At 31.0% G+C, this 20,206-nt stretch overlaps 1 protein-coding gene and 1 long non-coding RNA gene across 2 annotated transcripts; one reads left to right on the top strand and one right to left on the bottom strand.

The window, feature by feature from the left end:
- Positions 1–1,648: 1,648 nt before the first annotated feature.
- LOC145006165 (uncharacterized) lies at positions 1,649–6,391 on the top strand. The gene is made up of 4 exons (XR_013662822.1): positions 1,649–2,483; positions 2,797–2,884; positions 3,485–3,603; positions 6,193–6,391. It is a non-coding gene; the product is annotated as an uncharacterized LOC145006165 (long non-coding RNA).
- A 13,076-nt stretch (positions 6,392–19,467) lies between these two features.
- LOC145007340 (uncharacterized) lies at positions 19,468–19,915 on the bottom strand. Its single transcript, XM_078966295.1, has 3 exons — positions 19,793–19,915; positions 19,606–19,740; positions 19,468–19,521 (listed from the first exon to the last, which is right to left on the bottom strand). The coding sequence occupies exons 1-3, from the start codon at positions 19,913–19,915 to the stop codon at positions 19,468–19,470; spliced, it is 312 nt and encodes a 103-aa protein (XP_078822421.1).
- Positions 19,916–20,206: the final 291 nt, after the last annotated feature.

The following is a 20,206-nucleotide window of genomic DNA, read 5'->3' as shown; positions in this document are numbered from 1 at the left end:
TATTTAAAATACATAGATGTTGGGGATAAATTATGAAATCAAAAATAATATGAGGTCAAAAGCAATAGAAATAAGCTAAAAATGAAAAAGATTTGTGTTTTTTTTAATCAAAATAAAATCAATTCTGATTGTTCTATATCTAATATTACATACATGACAGCCACATATTCCTTTTCCGTATATATATATATATATATATATATATATATATATATATATATATATATATATATATATATATAGATCGGTAAATTTTTTTTTGATCTTGACTCTCTCTCTCTCTCTCTATATATATATATATATATATATATATATATATATATATATATATATATATATATATATATATATATATATATATATATATATATATATATGGAAGAGTTATATGGAAAACAAAAAACTCTAAAAAAAATCTAAAAAATCATTCAAATGCATAAAAAAAATACTTAGAGATCACAAATCTTTTTTTTTTTTTTTTTTTTTTTTTTTTTTTTTTTTTGATTTTATATTCTTAGAAATCGTAGTTTTTTTTATTATTTTTAATATATTTATTTATTTACAAATTCACTGAAAAAAAATTAAAAAATCAATTTTTTATTTTTTATTTACTTTATTATTTATTTATTTGGTTTTTTTACAAAAAAAAAATTTCAACAAATTTATATAAAAAGGTTCGGTTTTAAAGAATATAACGTCAAAAAAAAACTTGTAATCTCTAAGTATTTTTCTATGCATTTTTTTAATGATTTCTAGGATTTTTTTTTATGGTTTTTTGTTTTCTATAGAACCTAATCCGTATATATATATATATATATATATATATATATATATATATATATATATATATATATATATATATATATATATATATATATATATATGGAAGAGTTATATGGAAAACAAAAAATTCTAAAAAAAATCTAAAAAATCATTCAAATGCATAAAAAAAAAAATACTTAGAGATCACAAATCTTTTTTTTTTTGACTTTATATTCTTAGAAATCGTAGTTATTTATTTATTTATTTATTTATAAATTCACTGAAAAAAATTAAAAAATCAATTTTTTATTTTTTATTTATTTTATTATTTATTTATTTGTTTTTTTTCAAAAAAAAAAAAAAAATTTCAACAAATTTATATAAAAAGGTTCGGTTTTAAAGAATATAAAGTCAAAAAAAGACTTGTGATCTCTAAGTATTTTTCTATGCATTTTTTTAATGATTTCTAGGGTTTTTTTTTTTTTTTTTTTTTTTTTTTTTTATGGTTTTTTGCTTTCTATAGAACCTAATCATATATATATATATATATATATATATATATATATATATATATATATATATATATATATATATATATATATATATATATATATATATATAGAGAGAGAGAGAGAGAGAGAGAGAGAGAACTCATATATTCCCGAGAACCTGAGAACCAAACGATGATTGTTAGATCAAAATAAACGATGGTTAGGATGCTTTGTGGCAATTTTGTAATTATATGGAAAAGAAAAGGCATGAGGGCATGTTTTTTTGAAAAAGAACAAGGGCATTTTAGGAATGGAAAAAAGAATAACATAATTCATACCCACTAACCGGATTGAATCACGTTAGCCTCTACCCTATCTCTCCCGCCTCCCTTTGATCTTCATTCCACCTCCCACAATGAACACTTCAGCTCACATCATCCCTTCTCCGTTGACCGCCCTCCTCCGCCCTACAACAACCAACCTACATCTGTTAACAACCAACACCTTCGACGGCTTACCACTATTTCCTTCATTGACCACCACTATGACAATCTAATATCTCCGCTCTCTATCTCTCAATCATTGATTTCCTCACTAATTACCACCAGCTAACATCGCCCCTGAAGATTCATTTCGTCGATCCATTGTATCAGAAACCGATCTTCATTGGTGCTCCCCGACGATTGATAGATTTAACAATGTGGTGTCTGCGTCCTTCTTCCCACTCAGATTTCTGTGCCCTAATAAATCAATCAGAGCTCTGAACGCTCCAGACATCCTGATTCGTATCTTTTTATCTTCGATTATCGATGGACTAAACAGTATCGCAAAAAAATTCTCCTTCGCCTCTGAGCTTCTGGTCTCGAGGATGTGAATCAGAGGTTCAATCGCGTAGGAGTCCTTCTTCACCTGCGTCTTGAGTTTAGTGAGATCATGTCTCGCTTCAGTAGCAGAAGAAACAACTTTCAGCCCAAGCTATTCAAAAGAAGGAAAAAGTAACAAGTAACCTTGATTTTGAAATCAAATAGAAAAACTTGTATCTCTATACATCCTGCCTATACACTCCGATCGATCAACAAATATCACTTTTAGTCGCAGATCTAGCTAAATCAATCAATCCTTTAAGCTTTGTGAACATAAATGGAGAAGATATGCATAGCAGCGAGAGTGAGGCCACCCGTGAAATCAGACGAGGATTCCAATTCCAATTCAAATGGTAGTCACTGGAAGGTAGATGACAACCATATTTCTCTATATAGTTCTCTATCCGACACTCCTCTTCCCCCACTCTTTCCTATACTTTTGGTACCTAAACAAAACCTTACCTTTGATTTCAGGTTTCATATGATTGTTTGTATGTAGTTTTGGTTTATGAATCGGTTGGATATGTAACTAACTATGTATGCAATTATTAGTTGAAAATATAAAAGTGTTAACTAAAAGAAGAAATGGGATTTGATGTTGAAAATAAAGACTAGAAATACAAAAAATATATATAATCTTTGAACTGAAAAGTTTTAGCCTCTGTATTCTATATTTATAGGAACATTGTGTCTACTGTCAATCTGGATTGCAAGCTAGACCTAAAGGCAATTGCACTTCAAGCTCAAAATGCAGAATATAATCCAAAGGTATATTATGTTCTCTATGCTAAAAACAATTTATGTATGCACATACCACATACTACATATTGCCATTTTTATGTTAGCCACTTAAAGAATGCAAATCCTTCATACTTGAATTGAAATCTTGCATTGAACTTAGTATCTTTAGTTCTTTGGTTATAATACTTGTCATATTTTGCCCATTTTGTGATGCTATATGTATGTTTCTAACTCTATTATATATTGCTATTCAACGTTTTGCTGCTGTTATCATGAGGATAAGAGAACCGAAAACAACAACTCTAATCTTTGCTTCTGGTAAGATGGTAAGTTGTTTTATTCCCTAAATCAGAATGGTTTATTGTTTCAATGGTAATCCTTACCAAGGACATTATCCATGCCGTCGTTGATGGGTTAAATGGTAATCCTTAGCTAATCCTGATTTTGTATGATGTTCACTGCTTCCTCCTTTTCATTCCACTTCCTTTTAACCTGGATGATACTTGATTATTGTGTTGTGTTATTGCATCTCTCACTCTGAATCTATTCACCTTCTACGAATTGACTAATTTTTGTAGTTACAGGTCATGAAAATTAATTTGGAAGCTAATAATTGTGCATTTTCAGGCATTGCGTTTGCTTATGGACAAACAAGTAGTGGAAAAATGTTTACAATGAATGGGTCTGAGAATGATACGAGAATTATTCACAGAGCTATCAAAGATATTTTTGCCAAGATTGACATGGTATATGACTATATTCTTATAATTTCACTAGTATATTTTTTTTTGGGAAATTACAATATGATTTTATTGATTTTGGTTTAGATATATTTGCAATCGTTAAAAATGGATGATGGCACATGTGAATTAATTTGAATGTGATTCATATATTTACATGTAAATCACATGCGATTCACATGTCAATCACATGTGATTCACATGTAAATTACATGTGATTTACATGTAAATCACATGTGATTCACGTTTAAATCATATGTGATTCACATGTAAATCACATGTGATTCACATATTAATCACATGTAAATCATATATGAATAATATGTGATTCACATGTAAATCACAAGTGAATTACATATGAATTATGTATATATGTACACATTTATATGTTAATCACATGAAAATCACAGTAATTCACATATTAATCACATTTGATTCACATGTAAATTACATTTGATTCACATGTAAATCACATGTGAATTACATGTCATTCACATATGATTCATATGTGAATTGCATGTGATTTACATATGATGTCATATGTGAATCGCATATGATTCATATGTTAATCACATGAAAATCATATATGTATTTTTGTCAGTGTTTTTGCATCAATCATTTTTTTTTTAATTTTCTTGTAAATTTGGAAGAAATTATGGTGAATATTGAAGAGGTGAAAAATGATAAATTGAAGAAAATAAGGAAATATTGCCTGACAACCCGAATCTTTTTTCGTTAACGTTGGTCGATTTCCGTTAAATAAATTTTGAATTTTTATTTAGTCCGTCAAATTCTATTGGTTTGGAAAATCGTTTATGTTATATAATTGAATTTTATATATGAGTTAGAACTAAAATCGTGCAAAATCCGAGTTGCTCCGAAAAATTAGCAAAATCCGGCCTGACCGGTGTTCACGGCCGTGAACCCGATCACGGCCGTAAACCCGATCACGACCGGGAACCCGTTCATGGCTGGACCCCACCACCGACCATACCCCCATCCTATATATACATGACTCCTACCTTCATTTATCCTTTTTTGGAAACAAGCACCCTTTCTCTCTCTAAAAACCCTCCCCTGAAAAACCCAAGATTTCTCAAGTTTTCTCTTCATCTATCACTCCATCCTCCTTAAAACATGTTTTGGAGCATCAAACACCAACTTTTTCGTCGATTCAAACACTGTTGTTCTTGAGTCACGGCCGTGAACCCTTCAAATATTCATATTTAACCAAGAACAGACCGTGAACCCTTCAAACCTTCATGGACCGTAAACCCTTCAAAGACAGTAAACTGTTCACGACCATAGTCCCTTCACGGCCGTAATCAGCCCTACACCGTGAATCTTGGCTATAAACCTACTTTTCCACTTCGACCGAGCCTCGGTAACCTTCCTTAACCGAAAGCGAGTGTTTTTCTAACCCTTTATCTAATGAAATCGCTAATTTTAGATACAAATATGCGTTTAATTATTGATAGGAGTTTGTTAACTTCACATACAACTCGAGGGTCCTCAATTCCTTTCTCGTTGTCCGGCACATACACGCAATCATCAGTGAGTTCATACCCATATGCTTTTACTATTTTTAACTTTTTTTTTTGGGGGGGGGGGGGAGAATAAAAGTCAAAGACAAATGGTTTTGTGAACTTATACAAAAGAATTTCAACATGTTTAAAACTTGTGCAATTGATACAACCAAACGATTTCCACATTTTATAAAATATTTTGATATTTTATCCCTTTTGTAACACGCTGAGCATAAGGAACGTTTTTCAACTTACATTCATAACTGCATAAGTTTACAGATCAATAAACGAACCAAGTATATAACATTTCATGCAAACTATAATAGGTATAGTTTGGGGATTTCAATATACAATTTATAGATTAAGAACCTATTCATTTACAAGAAGATCTCAAAAGTACTACACTACATAATTATTTAAGTATAATTATTATTACTTTACAAAACATACAAACGGTTTCAGATATGATAGAACAATACAAACGACAAGTAAACTAGTATATACAAGATTGTGAGACAACACTACAATTATGTCCTTTGGGGTACTGGCTAAATCCTATCTTTAGTATAACTAGAGTCTCCTAGAGGGAGAGCATGAGATTAGTGAATAGATCTATTCGGGATTGACAATCCTACACCTGAACTGCTAGCTATAGTTAGGCAGACATGCCTGAGGTGACAAATATCATACCATCCGACGTTAGAAGAACGTCGTAGAAGTCACTAGTCAAGCATGGTTATACGACTTGTAATAATATAAACTAACATTCGTTTATAGGATTTCATTCTTCATTAGTTTTATATTAATTAATAGAACTACTACACATTACACTGGAGGATTTCAGGGATACAACACATGGTTTTTGTAGTAAAACTATTTTACATACTGATGGTAATCAGGGTTTTCAAACAGAACAGAATAACGAACATATATGTTAGAAAATATTGGATTTTCTTGGGAACCATATAAACATTTTTACCGATTCCACTACAGGTTTTCATTGCAAAAACATTTTTATGAACTCACCAGCTTTATGCTGATACTCTTTCAAAATCGCTTATATTCTCAGGAAATCAGTAGACAGGTACTCTCGCAGGCTTTTGAGAAGACAGAGCGTATAAAAGCACGTCTTTTATACTTTGATATACTTTTGATGTACTCAAACTATGCAACAAACATATGTATATATTTATATCTTAATGTAATGGTTGTGTTGCTTTGATTTGTATGATGCAATTGTTGTGGTACTATACATGACGTCCTTCACCTTCGAACGTTTTTTGCCATTTCGGTTTGGGGGTGTGAAATATTGACACGAATACATGAAAACGCTTTGTAATTTGTAGCATTTTTTATTTTTTTTATATTTCATTTTGTATCGAATCAGATACTTGTAATATTATGTTTATAGATTAATTAATAAAAATGAGAATTTTTATAATTTATTTACGAATATTATAATATAAGAAATATGCATATATGCATTTGAAAAAATATGGATATATGCATCTAAAACATTGATTTTTATTGTTAAAAAAATTGGAGTATTTTTTTTAATTATTCTAATTGTTTTTTTAAACATATTGATTTTTAAAAATTTACTTTTTAAAAAAATATGCAGATTTTTTGAAAAAGTGCATTTTTTTAAATGTAGTGTTTTTTTTTTTTTATTTTTATTTTTTAAATTGCAGTTTTTTTTGAAAAAAATGCAGTTTTCTTTAAAAATCTTGCAGTTTTTTTTTTTTTGAAAAAATTACAGTTTTTCTAAAAATTGCAGTTTTTTGAAAAAATTGTTGTTCTTTATTTAAAAATACATTTTTTTTAAAAATTATATATATTTTTAGAAAAATGTAGTTTTCTTTAAAAAAATTTCAGTTTTTAAAAAAAATTGCAGTTTTTTTTTTTTAAAATATTATTTTTCATTTCTTTTAAATACATGTTTTCTATAAAAAAAATAAAAAAATTTGCATTTTTTTAAAAATCGAAAAAAATCGAAAAATACTATTTTAAAAAAAAATCTGAAATTTGATTTATTATGTAAACTTTTAGACATTTATATTAATATATTCAATAACACTAAAAATTAAACATTAACTGAGATTGGTAAGATGACGATTATGTCCTTAATGATTTAATTTTGATAAAATGCTTCACTTTTAGTTTTCGGGTTCTCGGGAAACAATGAGTTCTTAACCGATATATATATATATATATATATATATATATATATATATATATATATATATATATATATATATATATATATATATATATATATATATGAGAATACTATTTTATATTATTATCCTGCTATGAATAATTTATATATAATTATATGTCATTATTCATTAATGAATATGTAAACAATCACACATTAAAATTACTAAACTACTACACATATATAAATTTTATAGTAGAATAATAACATAAAAATAAACATATGAATACTTATATGTTAATATTCATATAATAGCTACTACAATACTACACACATTAAATTCAAAACAGAATAATAACATAAAAATGATGTTATCACGTTCTCGCTTTATTTAGAGTTCTCATTTGAACTTAACTTTCTCTCTCTCTCTCTCTCTCTCTCTCTATATATATATATATATATATATATATATATATATATATATATATTGTTGCGAGCAGTTTTCCAAGGGGGAGTGAATGTAGAAGAACTTTTCCCTCTCAGGCGTGTCGAGTGTGCAACTTGAGAACTTACACAAATCGTAAGCCATTCACCGGGGATGGTAGACCAGGAAAATGATATTGTGATTAAATTAGGTTCGAATTTGATAGTATATTAATATGTTTGATTGAGCGAAGGAGTATAAAGATAACTTACTTTTTTCTGTCGCTGATCGATCTATCTATCCCTTCCTTCTTGTTTCGTTCTATAGAATGGTTACCTTTTCATACCGAGCAGGTCACTGTCTCATTATTAAATGCTTGTAAGGACAAAGGTACGGGATTGTGTTCGAAGGTAATGTCATTAGTCATTTCTCTAGAGACTAATGTACTATTACTTTTGTTGTATCATAGTTGTTATTTTATTATTATCGATGCTTAATTATTCAACTAGTATTTTCCGGTATAGGTTCATCAATGTTTGTTTGCTGGTGAGTATGGTTCAATCATACTAGTGCGGTCATCATTGTTTGGTTATGTTGGCTATGCCCACCTTATCACATATTTTTTTCGATGAGGGTGTACATGTAATTACATAGGTACCTTATTAAATTCCTCCTATTATGGGTAACCATTTTGATTTTGTTAATAGTAATTCAGATTTATCAAATCGTTTTGAATAGTTTGGCCATGGATAAGAATCATCTGGTTTAATTTTGACAAGACCGTTATGTATCCTTACTATTCATCATCACCCTGTAAGCCTATAACTATGGTCAAATCTTAAAATTCGATTCCATTCAAGAAGCGTTTCATGTTTCAATTTCCATTTTGTTTGCTCATTTAATAAGCCTTTCTATACATATAATCACAATCGCTTTTTCTCCCTTGTTCATTTTTCCTTTGTACTTTCTTTGTCGAAATGTCTAAGGATAATCAGGAACCTATTTCATATTATCCTCCATATCCTCCAAAAATTTGGATGAGATCATTTCGAATTACAACATTTATACTAAATTTTATCCTCAACTTTCAAGCGATGGCCAAACAATTGTGAAATCTCCCAAGCTTCTTCATTGTTTACCATTAGTTTTTTAGACTTGGTACTTCAGCTTCTTGCATTCGACTTCTTGAAAGTGGTGCTTAATTTTTACAACCTTCACATTGCCCAACTTGCTCCCAATTGGATTTCAAAAGATTGTTAGCTTCGTCGTGTTGGGTAAAGCATTGGGTGTTGCTTCTAATCTCACTTTATTTCGCCACTTCTAGGTTACAATGACGAGGGGTGATTGGGTATCCTTTTCCTTTGTCATGGTTTAAATGATATTCATGATGGTTTTCCAAGTTCTATTATGTGACACCATCGGCCGACGACGGAAACGTCGAGCTATGCGACGTTAGGACGTTGGATCAAAAATATTGAATATACATTGAACAATACAAAACAAAATAAAACATAAATATCACTTCCATTATGGATAAAAATTCTACATCAAAACTTACTTCTAAAATACTAGAAATTTTAATAGAAAATGTTCCTTGATGGTAGACATAACTATAACGGTAATAAGTCTTCGGTCGCTTCGTCGATCAACCATTGCTTTCGGAGGTGCAATCTTCCATCTAACAGTTTCCTAGGAATATATGTGGTTTTGAAAACGTTAACGTAATGTTGGTGAATTCACAAGTTTTGTATACTATACTTTGAAAATACTTTTTATATAAAACTTTGTTAAGTTGTAAAAGTATTTTGATTCCTTGATTTGAAAATAATATTCTACTATCCATAGGTACTATTCGTATCTTAGGAGTGTATTTTACGGAAAGGATGGTGTTTATATATATATATATATATATATATATATATATATATATATATATATATATATATATATATATATATATACACTTTCATACTCAATATACGTTAATCGGATACCGTTAGAACTTAACCTATATAAGAGTATACTTATGACGTATTTAGAATCTTAATGGTTTTATAATAATTATAATTATATTTAAAGTAGATATTCTTAGTAAAGCCAAACTGCCGGAGTGGTGGTATAGCCATTATAAGAGTTGATAACGGCCTAACATACTATTATTATACGTTTAACTCGATTGTAGAGATGACATAATCTATTACCATTATCCGTTTGACGAGAGTAATGATTGGATATAATGCTATCTTTTATAGGATATTAGGACATCTTACAGTTAACTACATTGCCTACCCTTAATTTTTCTATACTTTATTCCATAATTATTTTGATACGTATATATTATGCCATATCCATAAAATAATTATTAGATTCTTGATATTTATAGGATATTAGAGCAGAGTAACAACTAAGTACAAAGCTTATCCTCATATTTGGCCAACATAACTACTAGAAACTATGTTATTCTAGGGAATATGCCAACCTAAAAACTAGAAACTAGGTTATTCTAGGGATCATGCAAGCATAAAAACTAGGTATAATCCTATAGTATAATCTTAGACATTACAACGATAAGGCATAATATCATTCTTAAAGCTTAGGCAGGGTAACTACCGGACACAATATTATCCTAACGTTCAATTGATATATTACAAGTAATAATACTTTTGTAAAATCATTGAAATAGTTTTATAGCATGTATTCCTCCCCATAAAAGATTTGAAAACAGTAAAAGCAGGGTCGTGAAACTCACCCTTGAAGCGTGTTTTAATAGACTCTAAGACTGAGACTGGTGGCGTCGGGAGCTTGGGATCGACCGGGCTCGAGGGAATAATAAAATAGGTAAAATAAATTTTTTAAAAGGAATTTCTTAAGAATTCTATGGCAACCTTCGAAGTAAAGTCGAGAGAAATGAGGCAGATTGGTGTGGATCGAATGAAGCTGGAACATCACTTTTTATACTACGAATGCGCGCCGCGCAAGGGAGGGGCACGCCACGTTCAAGCGACATTGCTCCATACTGTTGCTAACACGTATATATAAATCTGCTGGTGCTACGTACCCCCTTCTAGATGCTGGTGTGCATCAGGTACGTGAGAAAACGACTGATTCTTGTAAAATCCGCAACTTCCTCATACGAGTTCTATTTTCGACGTATTTTATATCCACATGTAGCTATCGACGAGTACTGCAATTTTCCTTTATGTTACATTGGCTAATTCTAATTTTATTTTTAACCCTTATTTTTATACGGTTTAATGATTTTGTAAAAATCATATTTCTCTCGTACGGGTTCCGATTTCGACGTCTTTTTCTCAAAATTCTTTATCTCCATGAGTACTACGATTCTCCTTTTGGTGACTTTAGCTAAAAGTCAACCATTATTTTCATAGATTTTTGACATCACGCATTCCTTGTGTGTGACTGACTTTTATAACATATAAAATTCCTATCTCCTTCGTATGAACTCAAATTTCTACGAAATTTATATTTTTAGAATTTGGACGACGTGTACTTTTGGAGTATGTTTTCTATAACATAACTTTTTGCGTACTTATTTTTACGAATTATGGACGATCTGGTTAGTTTTTCCTATTTTTCTTAATACGATACTTTATATATATATATATATATATATATATATATATATATATATATATATATATATATATATATATATATATATATATATATATATAGGAGTAGGATCAAATTAGAACACCAAAAAGATTGAGAACGCGAGAACAAGTATATTTGTTTGTGATTCCATGTATTCATTTGTGGAGAAATGATAAATTTTTACGCCTTTAATTTCAATTGAAGAGAAAAAAAATATTCATGTTTATTGTGCGTAAAAATTTATAATTTCTCCACAAATGAATACATGGATTCACAAATGAATATATTGTGCGTAAAAATTTATAATTTATATATATATATATATATATATATATATATATATATATATATATATATATATATATATATATAATGTATTAAATCTATTATACTTGATGTTTGTCACTTTCCATAAATAACGATCGGTGATAATTGTCACAATTGTTACATTCTCCTCCCGTTTAAGGAATTCTGTCTCTGAAATTCAGCTGGTAGTGTCTGATGCGAAGGCACATTTTTGGGAGAATCTTAGGATCTTTGTTTATGAATATGATTAGCATCATAATTTTCTTATACTATAAGCATTTCTTCTTTCATTCTCTTCTAATATGTTTAAGATATATTGACCTATATTAAGTTACTACTTACTAGTCTAGTACTTATCTTCATATTGGATTTGTTATTTATATTTCTTTTCCTATGGATGTATTACCCATCCCATAGCTTGCTTTCTTATTTATTCTCCTATAGAGTTTTAATACTTTATATCTTATTTTTTTTAGGATAAACTACTCATTCTATGGTTATCCTATAACCTTTATTTTATAGATTTTTTTATCCATTTTTCTTGTTCTTTCATACTTTAATTACCTCCAAGGCATTCTCCTTTAGGTAGTTTAATTTATTAAGGTTAGCAAACAATGTTACAATGAGTTCCCATAATCGAGCTATATGACTTGAAAATTTCCTTACACAACGTTTCCTCGGACGTTGTAAACTAGTTTAGAAAGTTATGCCTGCTGCAACATGACTGTTAGGGTTGTAATTAGCAACTGCAGGTGGGGGTGTTAATCCCGTACAAGTTTATACATACCTTTTCTTGTTTTACTTAAGATTTAACGATTATATGTGGGGTTAGCTGAAAACTAATAAGCTAAATATTGATACTCATTTAACACTTGTTTTTAAACCTTAAAGTATGATTATTGTTCTTATTATGTTTTACCTTTAGTTTAGTTATATAGAGAGTAACTTGACTCCTTAGGGTTCTCCTTCAAATTGAAGTTAAGAAACGATTTGGATTACCTAATGATATAGATTCCCTTAGATAAGTACTTTCTAATACCTAATGGTAGTGCTAATGATTCCTCAAACAAATACTTTCTGATACCTAGTGGTAGTGCTAATGATCCCTCAGTCAAATACTTTCTGATACCTAGTAGTAGTGCTAATGATATCTTAGACAAGTACTTTCTGATATATTGACATAGTCAAGCACTGACTGAAAAATTGACATCGGTTAAGTGCTTACTGGAATATCTCATTATATAAATTGAAAGGCTTACAAAACTATTTATTCTAAAATTTCGACAGATCTAAATATTAAGAAGAGGTTTCTAACGAAGACTCTTCCTCCTTTCATTATTTATTCGTAGGGAAAGTTCTACTAATGTTATCTAACTATCTGGTGAATCCTGTTACATGTTGCTAAATTAACTAATTTTTCGATTGGATGATTTTACCCTATAATGGTTAGAATCAAACGAGAGTTGTGAAATAAAGCGAAATTTATCTTTCTAAAACCATTAATTCTCGAAACATGTAATCTATGTATCCTCCAACAATTATAACACATGTTTCTTAGCTTTTTACTAGTTTTATGTTTTTAACGAGTGCTTATATCAATAAAACTATATCATCTTTCAATTTGTAAGTAAGTTATTAATAAAGTCGTACTAATTTCTAAGGGAAGGTCCTGGGCAACGTCGTTCGTGCCAATGAAAAATGCTATTCCTTGAGCATTACCCCTTCGATTTGCCAACATAGGGGGTTCTGTTTTGAAGTGGCCAATCTCTCGACATTTATAGCAGTTGCGATTTTCACCAGCATCAGTTCCTTGGTTTGGGACGCGGGTTGGGAACCTACAAAAACCTATTGGTGTAGCCTTTTCTATCGCAATTATTATATATTAGCTCTCTACATGCACCTACATGGTGGTAATTGCACTCACCACATAACAGAAGATCTGCTACGTATTGTCTTAGCGGAGTAGGTGATACGATGGTTGGTACGTAAACTTTGCCTAACTCTTTCTTATTCTATAATGGTTTCTCTAAGTTAGCATCAAACTTTCTCTTGCTATTTCCTTCCTTATAAGTTTGGCATTTTAAACCACAGTGCCCTAGTAAATTTCATGATTGGTCTGGTTAGAGGCTAGTCGCCTGGCACTGTCGTACCTAGTTGGCTTGGAAGCAGTGACTAATCCTTGAATAGGCTGAACTAAACCCCATATATACCTTTCTATCTTATTGTGCTATGGGGTGAAAAGTTTAGGACAGAAAGTGGTGAGGTAGTTGAAGCGATTGGTATAACTATAAAGCTATAATGTCTGTATCTTTCATGGTAATATTCTAGAGCTCTTGCTCTAGCTTTTTCATCTCCTCTTTGGGGCAATAATCTTCAGCCAGTGGATGCTTTAGATCATCCTAGGAGATGGAATTCGCTATGCCAATTCCCATGGTTTTGGCATGGTTGTTCCACTATGACAATGTTGTGTCCTTGAAGGTACAGACACCAAACCTAACTTTGCAATCTTCTGTACAGAAGCTGATCTCTCAATCCATCAAGTTAGTCCTACTACTCCTTTATTTCCATAGAAGGGTTGGGGCTTATATTTCATGAATTCTTTATAAGTACATGCTATTGGGTGACTCTCATTACCGCCCTATGTACTATTTCCTTTGGTTCGTCTACCTTGTCCAGATTCGACATTCCTATTAGCCAGGGCTTCTACGACTCATTGAGTGATCAACACGTCGATAGATGCTGCATCCATGGTCATTTAGTCAAGGTTTTGTTATGCCTTGGGTTCCTTCTGTTGATCTTTATATCAAAATTAGTATAGAAGAAGGGTGCTAGTCATTGACGTTTTTGATTGGTTCTATAACCGCGGTTAATAACAACTAAGCGCACGAGATAGTGTGAAAACAAACATTATAAAGTTAGGAGACAAAAATCTTCGATGTACTAAAAGGATATCATGTAGGGGGATAGCAATGATATTACTTTCTTGCATAAAAAACTTCTCATTATACTTATGATCCATAGATCTTACGGCATAACTTGGAAGCCTACCATACTAGGTTAGGGAGCTATTGCTTGGTGGATCAGGTTCTTATCTTTGTTACATAGACTCTTGCCTTTATAGCACTAACTTTTTCTCTACAACTTGTTCTTGGAGCTTCAATCCTTTTATCCAGTATTAGCTCCTCATCTAACCTTGGATCATATTAGACTGGCTTATGACACTTCTTTTGATGATTCCTAACTCATCAATGATGGTGTGAACATGAGGCATGATACATGTGACTAGGAATGGTAGAACTAGATGCCGTTTCAAGGAAAAGGATAGGTAGCGAATCCTATGCTGATTTCTGGCCTTCTTAATGTCATAATGTGAGAAATTAGCTTCTTACTTGGTGGAATTTGTCTCCTTCTTAGCAGGATCGTTCTCCTCAGATGACTCTAAAGGGTCCTCGGAGGGATCTTATGATGATTCAGCTGACTTTGTAGTTGTTTCTGAGGGATTTTCCTCTTGTGGGATTCCTTGTTGGGGGTTAAAGAAGAGTATGGGTATCCTTAGTCTTAAGAGGGGTTGGCACAACTTGATCTTTCTCTAGAAATGGTTTCGTTACCCTGTTTCCAAGATCTGCCATTCTGGCACGATGACCATGCTATCTTCCCTAGATAGTAATGGTCTATATCATTAGGTTTCTAAGTTCTATGGATTCTTGAGAGTTTAGTCTATCAACTGTCATATCCAAGGATAATTGTATATCAACCTTACCATAATTAAGAATAGGTGTACATTCTATTCCTAGTTGTGGTTCAACCTACATATTGTGCCAATCTTAGATATCATATTTGATTGAAGCTCTTGAGTTTGGATTTCTATAGATTTCGTGTATATATTTAGGTGTTTTCTCATCGAGGGAGTGAGTTGATACATAACTCTATATTTGAAGTTTGTTTGTATGTTTTATTAATTCTTATTTTGTACTTCAAGACTATCAATTAAGGATTGGCCAGATGAGAAGTGTCGGAGGGCAGGACCATTTTAGCATATAGCCGTTCTAAAAATCATACAATCCAAGCGATAGTTCAAACTAGACACCTCTCCTGTAAGTAGTATATCATTAGTGTAATTATTATTAATACATTTATATTGTATGTACTGATTGGAGTATAGTCCCCTACGCTATAGTCGTAATTCCTAAGGAAGTACTAGTTCGATATAGCCAATAGCTCTTATACAAATCTGTCACACCCTCGGCCGGCGGCAGAAACGCTGATCTGTGCTGCGTTCGTCGATCAACTATTGCTTTCGGAGGTGCAATATTCCATATCTCAGTTTCCTAGGAATACGTGTGATTTTGAAAACGTCAACGTAATGCTGGTGAGTTCACATGTTTTGTATACTATACTTTGAACATACTTTTTATATGAAAATTTGTTAAGTTGTAAAAGTATTTTTATTCCTTGATTTTTGAAAATAATATTCTATTATCCATAGGTACTATTCACATCTTAGGAGTGTATTTATTGAAGGGATGTTGTTCTTATCAATAGGCTAGGGTGACTATGAGTGAACTTTCATACTTAATATAGGTTAATCGGATACCATCAAATCTTAATCTATATAATAGTATACTTATGACGTATTTAGAATCTTAATGATTTTATAATTATTATAATTATATTTAAAGTAGATATTCCTAGCAAAGCCAAACTGGCAGATATAACCATTATAAGAGTTAAGAGATGGCCTAACATACCAACATTATAGGCTTAAATCGATCGCATAAACAACATAATCTATTATCATCATCCATTTGACGAGAGTAACAATTAGATGTAACGTTATTCCTTTATCCGACTCTAGGTTTTATGTTACCCTAGAACAATGGTCTGGCACAATGACTAGATATAATGCAATTCCTTTAATGTAATTTTCTTACATAATTATTCATATATATACTTAACCTTATATATATATATATATATATATATATATATATATATATATATAATTATCTTTGTTAATTTTGATATCTTTGATAGGATATTAGGACATCATACAGATAAGCACATTGCCTACCCTTAAGTTTTCTATAGTTTATTCCACAATTGGTTTGATATGTACTATTATACCGTAACCATAAAATAATTATTAGGTTCTTGATATTTATTGGACATTAGGGCAGAGTAACAACTAAACACAAAGCTTATTCTAATATTTGGACAACATATCGACTACTAACTTATTCTAGGGAATAGGTCAGCATAAGAAATAGAAACTAGGTTATTCAAGGGAATAGACCAACATAAAGACTAGGTATAATCCTTTCGTATAATCTTAGGCATTATGATGACTAGGCATAATATCATTCTTAAAGCTTAGGTAGAGTAACTACTATTGAGCACAATATTATTGTAACGTTTGCATGCAATTTCAAAACTATTGATATATTACAAGTAATAATATTTTTGTAAGATCATTGAAATAGTTTTATAGCATGTATCCCCCCATAAAACATTTGAAAACAGTAAAAGTGGGGTCGTGAAACTCACCCTTGAAGTGTACTTTACTAGACTCTAGGACTACGACGGGTGGCGTCGGGGCTCGAGGAAATAATAAAATAGCTAAAATAAAAATTTAAAAAGGAATTTCTTAAGAATTCTATGGCAATTTTTAAAGTAAAGTCGAGAAAAAAGAGGCAGATTGGTGTGGATCGAATGGAGTTACAACAACTCTTTTTATACTACGAATGAGCACGTCGCAAGGGAGGGGCACGCCGCGCTCAAGCGACATGGCTCCATACATCTGCTGACACGTGTCCAAATTTTTTTGGAGCTACGTACCCCCTTCTAGAAGCTGGTGCATGCCGGGCGCGCACGGAAATTGCTGATTCTTGTAGAATCTGTAACTTCCTCATATGAGCTCCGTGTTTTTTTTTTTTTTTTTTTTTTTTTTTTTTTTTTTTTTTAATATCCACACGTAGTTATTGACAAGTACTATAACTTTAGTTTAGGTTGAATTGGCTAGTTCTAAATTTAATTTTGTGCTTTATTTTTATAGGATTTAATGATTTTACGAAAATCACATTTCTCTCGTACGGGCTCCGATTTCGGCATTCTTTTTCTCAACCATTCTCTTTGTTGCTTTTTGACGTCACACATTCCTTTTTGCGCACTTATTTTGTACGAATTATGGACAATTTGGTTTATTTTTATTATTTTTCTTAATACGAAACTTTATATTTTTATCATAGATTAATATATATATATATATATATATATATATATATATATATATATATATATATATATATATATATATATATATATTACGTATTAAGTCTACTATAATCGGCGTTTGTCACTTCCGTAAATAACGATTGGTGACAATTATCGCAATTGTTACATATTAAGAAGTTGAAACAAGAGTTTTTCTTTCTTGTTATATTAGCCTTTTGTAAATCGCTGCAATTTCAGAAACCAAAGAGAGAGAGAGAGAGAGAGAGAGATTCCAAAAATGGAATATAACTTTTGCCCAAAGATGTGGGTACTCTTGACCCTGAGATGGATAGGACCGCCTCACTAGAGAAAGTTATGGAACATGCCGATTGTACGGATGACACGTCTTCCTAGAAGCGTCATATATTGTTTCATTTTGTGGATACTAAATATAAAGAATCTGTAAATGTTCCTTGTGAGACTACCATACCTATTAATACACCCAATCCAAAAGCTATTCATCAAAATTTGAGCAAAATATATGAGTGACCTAATGTTTCTGATCCTTTGATGATGAATGCCATTATCGTTACTCCTGACTTGACCCGACAAGTGGATATGACTTTGATCGTATTGGAAGAAAATGTAAAGATTACAAGACTTGATCATGTTACCGCTTCTATGTTATTGATCGACTCATCTTCTCCTAAAAAGTTGCCTTCTTTCGAAGGACCATGTAAATATGTCTTTCAACATAAATTGTTTGGTTTTGGCTTGGGGTTTGATAAAAAAAAATAATTAACAAAGACCACTCACACAAAATGCATGTGTGCATATTGATGTAATTCATATGTGATTCACTAGTGATTTACATGTGAATCACATGTAATTCATTTGTGATTTACATGTGAATCACATGTAATTGATATGTGATTCACTTGTGATTTACAGGTGAATTACATGTGATTAATATGTTAATTACATGTAATTTATATGTGAATCATATATGAATTACATGTGACTTACATGTGAATCACATACGAATTACATGTGATTCACATATAAATCATATATGAATTAGATGTGATTCACATGTAAATCACATGTTATTCACATGTAATATATATATGAATCACATCTAATTCATATATGATTTACATGTGAATCACATGTAATTCATACGTGATGTGCATGTGAATCACATGTGAATAACATGTAATTTACATGTAAATCACATCTAATTCATATATGATTTATATGTGATTCATATGTGAATAACATGTGAATAACATGTGAATCATATGTGAATCACATGTAAATAAGAACAAAAATTGCAAGAGAAAAGTTTTTGGGAACATAATTACAAAAACAACAACACTCGGGGACTAAAATTGTAATTTACTCTAAAAACAAATTTGAATCTCATTCTCACCACTTCAAATTTGTCAAGCAATCTACCAAGCTAGTGGGCATGCTGCTCCTCATCATTCACACCATCCAACATTATGTACTCAATGAAAATCTTTTGCTGACTATAAAGTCAATACCAGAAGGGTATTTTAGTAATTTTACACATTGAGGAAATTAAAAAAAGAAGCAAAAAAAGAGCTACCTTTTCTTTTGATATTCTGCTAAAGTATTCGTAAGTCACCATGAAGTTTGTTTATTGCATGAATTATTCCAACCTACAAGAAATTATGAGAATGATAGATATGAATCCATAAATGTTCTTAAAAAGACTAATATTGAGGATGTAAAATAGAGCAAACAAAGCAACCCGTTGAGACAGTAATATTCTTGGGTGAAAGCTGAAAAGGGAATGTTGTCATTACTCGAATAGCTTCAACTAAAGCGTTGTAGTAGTTTAATGGCTCTCCCATTCCCTGAATACAAGATGATGATATCTGTTGTAGTGACATAAATTTAAAGGAAAACAAGTTTTTTTTAGGTATTTACCATGGAAACAACATTGCAAATAGGTGATAATCGAGAAGCATATACTAATTGTTCTATAATCTCTCCTATTGAGAGGTTGCTCTTGAATCCCATACTTCCAGTTGCACCGAATGTGCATCCCATTTTGCATCCAACCTGTTGAAGAGAATGATTCACAAACATGTGTTGTGATATAGACCAAAATGTCGATTGAATCTATCAACTGAAGAACTCAAATCAGGAAAGAATATCGGTTTGGAAGGAATGGATAGGGTAATGGTTTACCTGTGAGGATATGCATAAGGTAGATCTTGGACCACCAGGATGAGGTTTGCCTCCATATTTCCCTAAAAAAAAAAACAGCAAGAGTACCTGAAGTTGAGATAGATTAGATCGCATGAATGGATTAGTTTCTAATTCTTGTTCAATGGTTGA

Source organism: Lactuca saligna, chromosome 7 (assembly GCF_052625555.1).
Source record: "Lactuca saligna cultivar CGN05327 chromosome 7, ASM5262555v1, whole genome shotgun sequence".
NCBI classification, from domain to species: Eukaryota; Viridiplantae; Streptophyta; class Magnoliopsida; order Asterales; family Asteraceae; genus Lactuca; species Lactuca saligna.
Note: the sequence above shows the minus strand (reverse complement) of the source record. Positions and strands in the feature narration are given on the sequence as shown.